The sequence below is a fragment of the Centroberyx affinis genome, unplaced genomic scaffold (genome assembly GCF_046629955.1).
Source record: "Centroberyx affinis isolate AG114_WGS23_722 - 3 ecotype Tasmania unplaced genomic scaffold, CSIRO-AGI_Caff_v1 ptg000123l_1, whole genome shotgun sequence".
Lineage (NCBI taxonomy): Eukaryota > Metazoa > Chordata > Actinopteri > Beryciformes > Berycidae > Centroberyx > Centroberyx affinis.
The window spans coordinates 925,001-940,295 of record NW_027278824.1 but is presented as its reverse complement, the minus strand read 5'-3'; the positions used below and the strand labels follow the sequence as shown (position 1 = coordinate 940,295).

Sequence of the window (15,295 nt, the reverse complement as noted above, 5' to 3'; positions counted from 1 at the left end):
CGTTTAAAAAATTACGATACCAGTACCAATACCAGTACCCTTAAAGTGATACTGATACCAATAGAGTACTTAATTTGATACCTTTTTTTTTTACGTTTTGGTGGCATCTCGGCACTCTGAACTGCCAACTCTGTCACATACACCGCGCTTGACTTCACCACCACAGACTGTATCGGTTGTAGCTGCTGCGGTAGTGGGCCAATCACACGTCACATTAAATCGAAGAACACTTGCGGTGATTGGCTGCGAGCAAAACCATACGAATAGTCATTTTTTTCTAGATCTGTGTACAAAAAGTATCGAATGCAAGTATCGTTTGACTGGAGAAGTTTTTATACTACTTGGTACTGGGTTATTTTGGTCGATACCTAAAAGGTATCGAGTACCGATACCCAGCCCTAATACTTATATACACTCAGGTCACACCTAGTTCCCAACACCCAATAACTTACAGCCTTGCAATTAGTCTTAACGATAAGCGACCCTACTGGCTTGAAACAGCCAGTTCTGCAGCTCAGAAACGAAATTATATCAGCAAAAAGTAATTATGTAACAAATTATGCCAGCAGCTGAGAACGATATAAGGCTACCCACTTCTAGACACAATCACTGCAATGTCAGTTCAATTTTGTTTTTCCATCTGATAGTGTGTTGTCAAATACAAAAGAAACTGGACTGAACAGTGGTGGCTATTGAAGAAACTCTTTCCTAACTGCACACAGAAAGGTCAGTTAGTGTCAAAACTTCACCTGTGTGTGTGTCCCGTTAGTGTTGGCTCATATCCGTGTGAGGGAGGACACTCCAAGGCGGGAAACGCGGGAGTGATGCTCGCCCACCATGCTCTCATGACTAAACTATTCGCACTGGACTGGGTGGCTGACTTTGTGTCATCTGAAAGAGTCGTCTGGCCCTGTTGAATAAAATATGATTGTCCAGCCAGGCAGCCACAATGCAGAATTATCTGCACCCCGAAAAGACAAAAGAGTCTCTGTGCTCCGGCGACGGCTCCGTGAAGAAGGCCACTGTCCTCTGTCTTTTGTTTTGGAGCCGGAGAGGAGCGGGGGCGGAGGAGGGCCAGCTAGGCAAGCGTTTGGGATTCCAGTACGGGCACAACTGGTAGAGATAGTTGTTGAAAGTCTTGCTCTCCAGATGAAAAGCATTATGAATTTTAATGCACTGCATTGTTCCATATGTGGGAGATAGACTGAGAGGGCCCTTTTGAGGCAGCGTGAGAAGGCGAGAGGAGCACAGATAAGAGGAGGGCTGTGTATGGGATAAGACTGGAGAACACAGATATGGGGAGCCACATGGTTTGGGAAATGTCATCTAGTAAAACCTAATGTGCTGTGTAATGAAGCCATAGTTTTAAAGCTGTATTTAACCAGGTACACACTTGATACAGCAGTAGTCTGTGGATGGGAGGGTCACTCAGACACACTCAGTATGGCAGATGCTCAGTATAACCAGACATGTATTGCTGACAACTGGGCTTTGATGATAGTTGCTGAAGGTGTGAAAGCGCTTCTCAATCACTTCTCCCATCCAGTTTCAGCGAGGGATCTGAACCAGCAACTCAGCAGTCACAGGAATGTTTCACGCTACACCTGCCAGCTAGTCTGCAAGTTGTCTTAACCTGAAATAACTTTTCCTTGACTTTTGAATGCCATCGCCTCAAGAAAATTCCTCAGAATGTTTGTCATCATTGTGCCTATAAATGAGCTATTCTTTAGTAACACTGCATGACCGATAAGTATGAAGGGGAGAGAAAAGGAAATAAACATGGTTTTCCAGGCACGGGGAAAGAAACAGGAGAGCAAATATTGCTTTGACCTTGTCGACTAGGTTTCTGATTGTATTAACTACAGTTCTCTATCTCTATCTCTATCTCTATTTCTCTCTCTCTCTCTCTCTCTCTCTCTCTCTCACTCTCTCTCTCTCTCTCTCTCTTGCTGTTTTGTTTGTATGTGTGAAACATTTTTACATTCTACGACAATGAAGTAAGCTTTGTGACCGGTTTACAAAATACCAGCACAGCTGACTGCAATGCATTCAGTCACAGAGTTGTAAAACCAGTTTTGGCATCAACCAAAGGTTTCTCATGCGACTCGGGTAACTGAAGGCACCGGGCTAACTTTCGTTGTCTTGTTCTATGTGGGCATAATTGCTGTGTAACTATTAAAAACGTCATCTACAGCAAGAGAAAAGGTGAGTTCATATACGTTCATACATAAATTCAAGTTACAACTAGTCATACTGAGGTATTATGGATTCAATATGTTATGGATTATGTTATGACTATTTCTTCAGAGGTAGTACTACTGGTACTTGTTAAATTGATTGACAACAGCATTATACCTTTACTTTGGACTGGAATACAAGAGTTACTTGTGGGAGTTACTTTTGTGACTCTGAGTACCAACATTATGCCAAAGTTCAAATACACTATCATAACATTTCTGTATAAAGAAAAGCTTGGGTGGCTTTTAATCTCCATAGAGATGTTGAAAGATTTTTTTAGAAGAAGTTTTATAGCCCTTATCATTCATTGTTGTTGGTTTTGGAATAGTTCATATTTCATCCGACAACTACCCTGTATTTATCGGGGGAAGGGTTTTGATGACCACACAGGCTCTCTTTCCGTACCGTCCCACATTCTTAAACTTACACACGTTCACACCTGGGAGCTGCCCAGCACAACCAGGTGGCCACTGAGAAGCTCCACTGGACCAAGTGGGGGTTAAGTGCCTTGCATAAGGGAAGCTCAATGCTATTTGTTGCCGGAGGGGGAAATATTACTCATTAATTTCCCCTCTCAGCCTGATCTGGGGATTCAAACTGGTGACCTTCTGCTCACAACCCAGCTGCTCTAACCACATGAGTTCTGAGCTGCTGTCCAGCGGTCAATATTCTTGACTTTTCTGTCATCCTAGGTGGGTTTAAAGACGAACCATGTGACAGATCTAGGACCTGTTTTATGCTGGCAACACACCCCTCTCTATCTCTCTCCCTTCCTCTCTCACTGTCTCACTTCAAAAAGCGTTTTTATGCATAAAAGAGGCTAAGAGGACAGTGATCAAACCAGTTTGTCACAGTTGCGCTTCTCACCCCTTGCGTCTCATGAAGATAATTGCTGTCAGAGTTTTCCTTTCAGCAAGTGACCAACATTGTGACGCATTGTACACCATGCGTTTACAGTGTCACGTTACTCCTTTTCCATTGTCAGATTACACCTCAGGAAAGAAGGCACCTGGTTCACTCCTCAGTCAGTTCATGCAGTTCATCCCTAATACGGGTTGTATGTATTTACCCTGGGATGTGCATGTTTGCTCTTCATCAGCAAAAAAAACCTAACATTTGAGACAATTTATAGAGGCTGTTTGCCCGTATACAGGTTGCACAGCTTCATATGAATAGCATCATGACCACTTTGACACCTGAGGTACCTGCAGTCAGGTGTTTTATTTCAGAAGTATGTCACCAGTGACATCTGCTTTTTTACTTAAAGACACAGGTACTGTATCTGTTTTTCCATGCCTTCCCCATTCTTGACTTTTTCTTAGGAACTTCCTTTTTACATTTCATTTAAGCCACCTTCTCTCTTTCTCTTCTCTTCTCTTCTCTTCTCTTCTCTTCTCTTCTCTTCTCTCGAGTGGAGGTAAATGAACTTGAAAGACTGAAAACCACACACAGCTGACATCTAATATTGTCTCAAACAGTGGTTGCTATGGAATAGGTCTTTATCGGCATAATCAGACTTACCTCTCCTGTATGCTTTTAGGGTGCGGCCTGGTGAGTGAAAGGTACTCTGAGAACTTTGTAGAATTTCATCATTTGTTTTAATTTTCAAGTGTTTTATTGCACCAATAGAAATATTTGAAATAAGAGAATTTAAGTGGTTGGGTAAAGGTGCAGCTTTTGTCATTAACATTGTAACGACATGCTGCAGAGCAATGTCAAGGTTGGCTTTGGCTACTCAGCATTGTATTATAATGACTTATCCTTTCACATGATAAAAGAAAAGTATTTTCCTCTGGAGGTGAAAAAAAAGTGAGTGTGTGAGGCTTTGTGTTGTTGTGTACCTTCCAGTTAGTGAAACAGAGAGAGAGAGAGAGAGAGAGAGAGAGAGAGAGAGAGAGAGAGAGAGAGATAGAGAGAGAGAGAGAGAGAGAGAGAGAGAGAGAGAGAGGGAGGGAGGGGGGACGGAGGAGGGGCGGTGGGGCATTTTAAATTTTGACTGAAAGCTTCATTATCATATTAATGACCAGGCAGGGAGGGTTTATATACACTCGAGACATGAATAATGTATTGCGGTGGGAGGAGACGGTTTCGGGGTTGACTCTGCAGCTAGTCGTGTGCGTCACGTTACACCGGACAGGAGGACTTTGGGACATTTCAGGACCAAGGACATTATTTGAATGGCTGGTTTTCACAGTCACTCTAAACCGCACCGGGAACAAGCTTTTCATGCACCGACCACCAGGTAATAACACAGACTCAATCACTTGTAAAAAGTATAGGCTATAGATGTACAGATATAGTTATGATTGTATTTCTCTTCCTGTGTTTGCAGTGTAATTCTGTTGCTTGAAGAGTTCTGCTTATTGCAGTTCTCTAACCTGCTGTATTGTAGGTTTTTTTTTCTAAGAAATTAAATTGATCTTGGGTCGCCTATAGTTGGGCTTCAGACTGAAAATACAGGGCTCGACAGGGACATACTTCTAACGTGTCATACTGAAAAAACACATGTCCATCATAAGTTTAGAAATATGTTTCAAACTATACAAAAATCGCCGACAATCTATTTAAAAACTGTATTCAAAATATATTTTGGGCACTGGAATTTTAAATGTTTTGTTTTTATATTTTCATGCCCTGTTGACAAATATCTCTAAGTAGCCTATTCAAAAAATAAATAAAATGAATGTCATCCTCGTGTACAAATATATTTTTGGACAATTAATGTATATTTTGAAACATATCTCTAAACATATTATAGAGTATACATGAGAAATCTATCTTGGTCCATGGCATTGGCCAGTCATTTCTGTTGTAGGCAAGTAGGCCTACCTGGCATTTCAGTGTTTTCACCAAAACGTAGGTATGGAGAATGACATGTCTTTTATACCTTATCATTGCATAAGGATTCAAATTCAAACGCACCAATGTGGTTCAGCATTTTCGTGTATTGAATCCTCAGGCTTGATCAGTCAGTCTAACTAGTCTCAGCATGCAGGAGGAATGAACGCATCTGCCACTGTAGACATCTGCCACATGACCTGATATAATTTTCCCAAATCAACCTCTATGCTTGTCTTGAAATCATTTGCAGTAGTATCATAATACAGGCTATCTCCAAACCAACTTGTATGCTTTTACTACTTGTTGCAGTAGTAGAATGTCTCCAAATCAACTTTGCTTTTTCTGGAACCATTAGGCCTATAGGCTACTTGTTGCAGTAGTAGCATATTTAAGTTTTATTTTTCATTGGTGTGATAATCACCATGATCATGAGGGGCAGACCCATGTGTTGACAGCGCTGCTCCCTCTGCGATTATTTACCCCTACTGATGTGTGCAAACACACACTGCTGTGTTGCCCTTGACTGAAATCCAAGTCAATTCCCTCCTGCATCGCCCCGGTCTGTCTGCTGGGAAACAGGAGCGGCGTCAACTGTGCAAACTGTTCTCAAACCTCAGTCCGGCGCGAGCAACACGAGGTGACAGAGAAGCCGGGTTCCCACACCGCGACGACCCCAGGTTTTCAGCCCAATGATTCTCTGATTGATCAGATCCGGATTTAGGTTTAGGTTTAATAATCCAGGGCCCCCAACGGTTTTTCCAGATGGCCCTGCTGTTAACTCCTAAATCAAGGATTTCATTCTGATAATGCAGTTTTACAGTTGAGTGTCTGTTGAGCCTGCTGTAGACCTGTTGAAAAATCACTATAATATTCCTATGATATTCCTACATGAACGTGTAGTGTGTATGCCACTTAGTAATATTGATAGTGACCCTATTGCACGTATTGATACCTCTAACATTTATTATAAGATTACTGTAGAACTTTTTCCTTAAGGAGTCTTGAAGAATTAAAAAAAAAAATCCATAATTTATTTGTTTCATTTATTCACCATCAGCCTATTCTTTATGATTCCTATATCAGGCCTACATGCTGGAATAGCGTGCAATCAGTTGTTCCTCCCTGGTATGCAAATCCCTGGTCCAGGACAAGCTCCTCTACCACAGAGGGAAACACAGTTTGACGTAGATGGATCTCATTAATCAGCAGGTCCATCAAGATATCTATTGCACACCTTCCTCTGTGCTCAGTGACCTGTTGTGTTTTTGAATGAGTGGGTGAACATATGCTTGTTGTGTTTTTGAATGAGTGGGTGAACATATGCTCGCTGCTGTAGTCTTCCCAAGCCTTTGTGTTTTTTAAGGTTTACAAATAGGTTGCAAATAGTATTTGTCATGTCGTGTTGTTGTAATGTGGAGCCTGGCTGCTGCCTGATTTATGGCCACAGCGAGTCTCTCAGATCCTCCCCTAACCTAGGTTAACATTTGCTTACCAGACTTTAAATGTTTCCCGCTGCGAGATGAAAGCCCCATCACACACCAGCATCTCTATAGGGCCAGCTCCAACGCCCCCCCCCCTCCCCCTCTTCCATCTCCCCTTCCTCTCATTGGTTTGGTTTGTGGTGGATGACGTAAGCGCAGACTCTTTTTGTTGCAGCCAAGACAATCATCAATCTCTGAGACGAAGACCTGTCAAACCCAGAAGAGCAGATGGGATGTGTTGGGAAAATGTATTGTGGGTTGGTGAATGTGTCTGTGCGTAATTGTATCTGCATGTGCGTTTTGATATGTTGTCATGAATTATCTACTGATTTACGTGTGTGTGTGTTAGAGGGTAGCGATGCAGCCCACCCAGTTGAAAGTACAATGGGAACATATTAGGATGTCTCTCGTGAGAGAAGGCTCACAATCTGATCATTGTGTTTCCTTGTGCATGTGTGATTGGGTGCAGCAAGATTCTATCAGGTTTCTGCTATAGTGGGAAGCTGCCAGATGACGCTCTCTGTTTCCCTAAATGTCCTTAAACCACGTTGAACCGCTGTGGTATTTGAACCTTAGGTGTTCTCATTTGATTAGTGAAATCAAATAAAGCGCTTGAAACGCTCACAGACAAGCACGCTGCAGAAGAGGGGTTGGGATAGGTTATCAGTCCCATGAGATAGACTGAGGCTTGTACTGTTACACCCAGAGAACTTGAATTGACTTTAAATTCTGTGGTTGTGTCACGTTACACAGATAATTCTGTGATGCTGTGTGCGTGTTAAAAAGAGCAGAATTCTTTGCGATTTCTGTGAATGTGAGTACAACATTGACACTGCTTAACTGTCTGTTTTGGAGGAACATTTGGTTAGTGCAGATAGCATTGCATTCTAAGGGTCCTCATGTATACAGGTTTCACTGTAGTCACCATTTGTGGGTTAGTACGTCATTCTTGTGACCTCTGAATTGGGCTTCTGTGTCTCATCTTGGATTATGGAAAAGGATTGCAACATCAAATCCTGTGTATTGGTAAATGCATGAGTTTAAGATGCAGTAAATGTGTTGCAAATTGTCTGAGCAAATATGTGCATCAATGAAAATGTGAATCCTGACAAGTGTCTTCATGGAGTTTCAGGTTTTCCAAGGACACTGATTAGACTTATCCCCTCCTACATTTTGTTTGCTAATAGTTTTTCACAACTATTCTGCACTCACTCTCACCCCTCTCATTATCTTTTCCACCCTCACTCTTTTTTTTCCTGTCTCCTCCTGGGTCAGAGCAGGGCATGGCCGGGAAGCCGTTCCGAGCCACCTTCATCTGGAGCAGCATTATCACCAACCTCCAGTCTCATGTGGAGGTCAAGCGGCGGCGCCACAACCTGAAGTCCTACCATGACTGCTTCCTGGGCTCAGAGGCTGTGGACGTGGTGCTGGCACACGTCATCCAGAGCCGCTTCTGCGGTGACGAGGAGGTTCCCCGCTACAAGGCCGTCCGACTTTGTCAGGCCCTCATGGACTCGCGGGTGTTTGAACCAGTGGGCACCAAAGTCTTTGGCAAGGAAAAGAGACGGGCCACATTTGAGGACAGTAGTTGCAGTTTGTACAGGTTCGTGAGCCCGGCGTACGGCTCCGCACTGTTGACCAACATCAACTCCTACTCCACCAGCACCATCGAGAGCGGCTATGACTCGCCAAGCATCAACAGGAACAAGAACAACTACAGTCCATCGTGCACACGGTACAGGCCCACATCAGAACATTTTCACATCTGATTTTGATTTGTTTTGTTCTCCTTCCCCCTGATAGCCGATTAAGGAGTTAATCCCAAATCCAGTATGGCTTTAGATTGGGTTTAAATGTCTAACCTAATGCGTCTCTGAAGACTAGTGAACCATGGCCTGAAACTCCTGAGGCTCCATCATTCAGTCTTTCATTCTCTTAATTTGCAGTTACCACCTGATTACAGCTGATATGAGTCCCTTCATCTTCACATTTAAGACCTCTAAAACTTTATTTCAGTGCACTTAATTATTTCAGCTGAAATGGCAACGGAAAAAAAGACAGAAAGGCATGGGAGTGCTAGGCTCCAACTAATTTAAAAAAATCTGAATCCTTGAACTTACAGTGACCCCCCTTCACTCTGAGGCTGGGGAGAGCTAAAATTCAGGAAGCATTACCCATGTGCTGCTATCACATGGCCTCAGCACTTTCTGTTGGCACCCTTTTGATCTGATGTGGTGCTGAGAGTGACAGCTCTTGACTGTACCAGGGAACAGGTCTGATGCGTCTAATCTGTGTCTGGGAGATGAAAGATACAGACGCTGTTGTTTAAATCAAGAACCATGTGCTGTAACCGTTTAAGAGAACCTCCTGTTATTTGCCAAGTCGTGGCTTCATGGAAATAATATAACGGAAATAGAATACAGCTTCAAACACCCTATTTAATGTTCATCAGAAATGGATTAAGGTTGGAAATTGGACAGTTGTTATTTTGTCAACTATATTTGCTTGGGTTCCCTTGATGTGAAATGAATGTAATCAAAACAGCACCAAATTATGACTGAATCAGTAGTACTAGAAAACATTTGCTGCTAGATGTGACATTTGTTCCAGTAATAAGTCTGCTTTTTTTCTCCCCCCCAATCATTTCCACTGATTGATGTCATTATGTGTCTCTCTTCAGACAAGAGGTGCTGAGCTACTCCACCCACTCCCCTGTAAAAACAGACAAATCACTGGAGGACGTTTTGGGAAACCTCAACCTGAGCTCCACCATCACCCCTCAGATGATCAACCTTGGCCTTTCACAAGAGCGTAAGTCGTCTTGCTCCATGCTTTCATATACCATACCATAACACCAGAATCATTGTCATAGTGGCAGATGCTTGGCAGTGGCACGTGTGTGTCTCTCTGTGCCTATATGACCCTCATGAGTATTCACCCTCCTTTGTGTTTTTCTCAGTGGTGGATGAGGTGTGGCACCAGCAGGCGGTGTTCAGGCTGCTGCAGCTGATAGAGCTCCCCCTGTTGGAGAGCTTGCTGGAGGGCAAGGACAACCCCCGGCCCCCCTTGCACGACATGGACAGCGACCCGGACCTGTTGTACACGTCGAGCTACCTAGACAGAGAGGTTCTCAAGGCCTTCAGTGAAGCACAGTACGTCTTACTAAAGCCCACTTCCTGTTCTTTTCATTCTGCGGGGTTTCTCGTGTTCTAGAACTTGTACCGGAACATGAGAACTGTTAGTGTTAGGTTTAGCCTACTTGTGGTTTCATAAAAGTCCTTTCTGGTGCACCTGTCCAGCCAGGTGCTTTACAGGCAGATGTCTAACACAACCCTAAGTGTTATGTACATATGAACTTGCACACTTTGCATTTTTGCTTGTGTTGTGCCTTCGCCTGTGCCCTCGGGCTTCTCCAGTTATTAGGGAAACACAGCCATTGATGTCTCTTTAAACAGCTGTGTTTATCTCAAGGGCTTAACTGACCTACTATCTATCTCCATCAACTGGGTTCACTCTATCTCCCAGTTGCTTCAAACTTTTGGCTGGATTGCCTGTGTTTAAAATCCTGATAACTCACTCTTCCCTCAGGGCCGATGAGTGGATGTCAGTGGCGGTGGACTGTCTGGAGTTTCTGCCAGATGGACTGGTGGTGGAGGTCAGCAGAGGTTTGGCCGGTTGCGCTGACGACCAGGCCCAGTGTAAGACGCTGCTCTACGGGGTCCTGGCTCAGCATTACGGACATACACAGCACCGGCCTCTTCTTAGCAACCACATTTTCGACATCCACTCTGGCATCTCCGAACTGCTGGGTGAGAGAGATCTCTTTGGTGTCATGTTGTTTTCAGGTGGGGTGGGGGTTTGGGGGTTTGGGGTGGGGGGTGGTGAGGTTTTTATAGTGATGGCAAATAATGGCACGTTAAACTTCAGTTCACTACAATGCTATGATACTAGCAAAGCACAGAAGGGACTTTTTTCTCAAATGACATTTTTCAAAGCAAAATAAAAGGTCTCCTAATGTTTGATAGATTTGATTATAAGCTTGAATGAAGATGTAATGGTGCATTAACTCAACAAGTGCGCTATCGCTTTATAGGTGCTTAGAGGGAGGTGGGGGGGAGTGAGTGAAACTATGTTGACTTTAAAATCTCCACCTGTTAACATCAAAGTGCTGTGACTAAGAATTACTGAACAAAATATTTAAGTCATGCCACTACAGCCTCTACAGTTAGAAAATCACCAAGCTACTTCCTGGTAGTGAATGTACTGTGCACCAAGCCTCACCTTACTGATTCTGCACCAAAAAAACACCTGCCTTTAAGTTAAAACCCCCAAATACATTTTATTGTTACAATGTACAACCATCCTATCATATATTGGCTTTTGGCTTTGATGTGATTCCTCATAGGGTTTCTACATGATATACCAGATCCATGTCAGTCCAGACAAGGGGTAATTACATCAGATACGGTGTATTGGTAAACAAAGAATATAATACAAAGTGAGAGAATGTGTTTCATACTTTTCCCAAGCTCCAGTGTACTCATCCTGGTGTTTTGTGTGGTTCTTGTCAGTGAATGGGAAGCAAGAGCAGGCTCTGGAGGCTCTGCAGCTCAGCCTGAAGCTGCAGGACTCTCGCAGCAGGGAGGAGCTGCGCAGGCTCCTGAGGTTCATGGCTGTTGCAGCCAAACCACAGGAGGTCAAACTGCACAAAGAGGTGAGCACTAGTGTGTGTGTGTGTGTGTGTGTGTGTGTGTGTGTGTGTATAAGTGCATGTGTGCATTTGATCTTTGCTAACCCCAAATGCATCCCTCAGATTGAGAACAGAATGGCAGTCAAACGGTCTTTCTCAAGTGCCATCGTCTACAGTAGGAGACTCCCCAAAGGAAAGGTGGACTTGATGGTTCTCTTCATGTTGGATAACCACTGTGATCTGTTTAAGGTGAGTGTTGCCCCTTTGCCCGTGTTTATATGTGTATGTGCTGTATTCTGTGAGCGCCTAGGACTGCTGGGTTGATAAACTGCTGTTTACCCAGGCTGTTTCGAAGCAGGTTTACAACTCAGACATTGGAAATAACTTGAATGGGAGTTCATAAACTAGATTGTTGTCTGTCTCCTCTCCAAATAAAGTGAAGATAGTGAGAACAACATTTCTGCAACCCTATCTCTGATTGCTCCAATATCTATAATGATGACAGCAATACTCTTATCAGACCGCTCTATCAGTGAAGTGAAATGGATGAAAGCCTGTGTCGCTGGGATTTGGATCACAGCTATACAGTATTGCTGTTGCTTAAAGCTACAATATGCAACTTTTTGCCTTGAGGCAGTGAAGTGTATTGCAAGTCTTGCCCTCCTAACTTTTGTTTCACTGTATGTTCTTTTTTACTGCTTTCCGCTATTGTTGTTGTTGATTTGACTTCCCTTTGCTGTGGCCGCTAGTCTCTTCTTGATAGCTACACCCATAGCAAATGGTTTATGCCCCAAAACGTCCCAAACATCACTGAAAAGCCAGTTTCACAGGGGATGTAGGCATGATATATCTATGTATGATATATCTATGTATTTATTTATTGTTATTTTAATGTGAAAAAGTTGCATGTTGCAGCTTTATGTCAAGATTAATGGAAACTACATGTTTTTGCTCTTTTTTTCCACCAGATTCCTGTTACATTGCACAAGTTGGTCAGTGACAGACTAAGGAATATTGTGAAAGGGAAAGATCCAGATGTCATTACAGGTTTGCATGTTTTTCTTTTATCTGTTTATCTTGTACATATATTCAGTTGTTTGACTGTTGGTTTATCTGACCCAACAACAATTTATAAGATGATACTCTGCGTTCTCTCTCCATCTACCTCTCCTTCAGGCTCAACGTACTGCAGAAGAGTGACTGGCAAAGCCTATGCAGAAAGTGTACAGAAAACCACTAAAGAAGAACTTTGGTCTTTGCTCCGGACAATCCATGAGAACCCTAAACTCTCCATCAAGGAGAAGAGGCGGCTGCTGGGACAGTTCTATAAAGGCCACCCTGAGATTTTTGTTCAGTACTTTGGAAATAGATTGTCCAGTGTCAACACGTAGCAACAGTGATATTTATTTGTCAAATCGTTTGTGTATTATAATGTAAAAAAAGATAGATGTAAGAACAAAGGCTAATGTGATGTAAATGATGTGAAGATGTGCAGTACAGGTGGATTTTATGTACTTGTGAAAAGTGTAATTTAACGCTGAACATGAATGTGAATTTTAGTGTAGAGATTTAGAGAAGCTGCAATATTTAAGGACATGAGGACATGACACCCACATGGAATATCATTCTCTGTCAGTGATATGTGAGACTTTGTTTGGTGCAGAGAAAAACAAAATGAACAGAGTGTTCTTGAGAGTTTGGATGTTTTCACAGTGCAATGCGTCTTGACAATACTGCAGCCAGTGCGAAGAAGGTTGACCGTCTGCGTAGCCTGCTTCAATGAATGTATTCTTTATGGTTGTGCAACAGGGACAGTGCCAGGAATAAAGATGTGTCTGTTCATGTGGTTTCTTGTATACAGTGCGATGCACAGTACCACTATGTCTGGGGGAACCCTCAGAACGGAAATTTGAACCTGAACATTTGAAAGTCTGATTTTGAGCTGTTGTAAACAGTCATAGACATTCATGAGAATCGTGCCGCGGGGTTTTTGTATTTGTTGCTACAAACCAACAAAGCAGATGTTTGTAAGCTCTTTGACTACTAACCATACCTTCATTTTTGTGGCATCCTCAGTTTTCTGTATCAAGTTGGTTTATATATTCTTTTTAATCAACTGTGGAACTTGCTTCCGCATTGCCGGGTGACAGGAAAAATCTTTTTCATAGTTTGGCAGAACTTGCTAGAATTCGACAGGAATTGTCTAACATTGACACATTATGAACATTGCTCTCTTTCATGCAAGGACACAATGTCTATATTCTAATGAAGAGAGGAATCACATTAGCATTTGACATCTGGAGTGTCACGTAATTTATTCACAGAACATAAGACAGCATTCAGTCATATTGTAGGATTTCCTTGTTGTCCTGCCTGACGATAACCAGCTGTTTTGTGACAACAGCACGTCCAAATGTCTTATAAATAAGAAAATGAGAAACCCTGCAGTACGTTCTGTCCATTTTTACTTGACCCATCCACAAGCCTTACACATGGCTTTTGCTGTTAAATATAGGGTTACAATCTCAAGTCCTTGTTTCATTTGAGAGTTGTATGTTAGTTGAATCTAAAGCTGCCCATATTTCTAATTCTAGATGTTGTAATAGTCATCGGACTTTGTCATCTGACCAGTCCATTCAATCACCAAATCTGTGAAATAGGGTTAATAACATATCATTTTCCTTATGTAAATGAATGTAATCTTTGGAATAACATGTTAGATTTGCTCTTTATCAAAGACCAATAGTGTTCATTCATATCCTGTGATCCCTTGTCTATTTTAGAATTTGCAGGCTAACCAAGTATGCCCTTGTCTCAAGATATGAGATGGCTAAATATGAGATTATTAGAGGGTTCAACATTCAAACAGTAAATCTTAATTTCAAATAGCAACATGAGCTGTCCTCTCCAGTACCAATCATCCAATTTTACTTTAGCAGCTCACATCAGATAATACAGATTGGTATTTTTTTTAATCTAAAATCAACTTCACAACAATTATAACTGGACAGTGAGAATGGGCCAATGAGCTTAGTTAATTTGTTTAATAAAGAGTAAGAATACTGGGGTCTTATGGGGAGCTCCCCTCCAACACCATTTTAGGGGGAAAAAATCATTATGTGGAGTTTATCATTCAATATCTGTTAAATATAAACAATCCACAATTAATAATAAAATTATTTTGTCCACCAAGAAGTTAACTAACCTTCTAAAAAGTACAATGTTTTGCTATCAGTCATTTTGTGAGAGCAGCTGGCACATCTTTCCAAATGGTGGACATGTCATTTTGGGATTAAATCCTTTTTATGTGGCAGTACTATGGTCTTCTGCGCAAATTGTTTTTGTGCCACAGTGTTACATGGGAATAGGCTCAGAGCTGAGTGTGAATAAGCCAACAGGGTCTGGCTCATACAGAGAACAAAGACTGTAGATAAATGGGTAGATAAATAATGATGTAACCAATCCAATGTGAATATGAACAGCTGGCAAGCATGCGAGTTACACATTTTGCAGAACAGAAGTATAGCCAATCCCCAAATGATGCCTCTTTGGCCATTTTGTTTCATGAGCGATTAAATAATTCAAGTGCAGAGCAAGATCAGTCACTTTCTGCCGGTTATGTTATTCTAAAAGGTTTACCATTCCCAATACTAGACATTCAGCCTGCAAGTGAGTAGCTGCGTTTACTATCTCTGAAGGCTGCTCCACTGTAACATGAAGATTCTGCCTTAGGGCACCCCCTATTTTGAAAAAGCAACAGTCTTCCTCAGGCGTGACATATAATCAGACTTGGAGGACAAAAGTGCCCTTCAGGTGTATCATTGACCCACTCTCCCTCTTTGCGTTTACTTCAGAGGATTGCACAGCCCTTCGGGAATGTTTACTCTCTTGAAGCACTTAAACACTCTTAGCAAAAAAGTAGGCCTAGTGACTGTCTCCCTCTTGTGTATGCCACTGGTACATAACATCTAAGTGTTCACTGTGGAAGTTAATGAGCGGCTGTGTATGCAGGAAATAACACTAGATACTCATCATTGAGTTCTTC

At 42.3% G+C, this 15,295-nt stretch overlaps 1 protein-coding gene across 3 annotated transcripts; it reads left to right on the top strand.

Moving 5' to 3' along the window:
* The first annotated feature begins 2,106 nt into the window (after positions 1–2,106).
* On the top strand, positions 2,107–15,148 carry depdc7a (DEP domain containing 7, paralog a). Of its 3 annotated transcripts, none has more exons than XM_071529055.1 (9): positions 2,107–2,205; positions 7,836–8,295; positions 9,241–9,371; positions 9,520–9,712; positions 10,149–10,369; positions 11,132–11,274; positions 11,374–11,499; positions 12,219–12,297; positions 12,427–15,147. In XM_071529055.1, exons 2-9 carry the CDS (start codon positions 7,844–7,846, stop codon positions 12,639–12,641), a joined length of 1,560 nt encoding a protein of 519 aa, XP_071385156.1. In that variant the 5' UTR covers positions 2,107–2,205; positions 7,836–7,843; the 3' UTR covers positions 12,642–15,147. The 3 variants fall into 3 exon arrangements, with proteins under 3 accessions (XP_071385156.1, XP_071385164.1, XP_071385148.1); XM_071529063.1 differs by having other exon boundaries at positions 2,112–2,205; positions 7,841–8,295; XM_071529047.1 differs by lacking the exon at positions 2,107–2,205 and adding an exon at positions 4,384–4,480 and having other exon boundaries at positions 12,427–15,148.
* Positions 15,149–15,295: the final 147 nt, after the last annotated feature.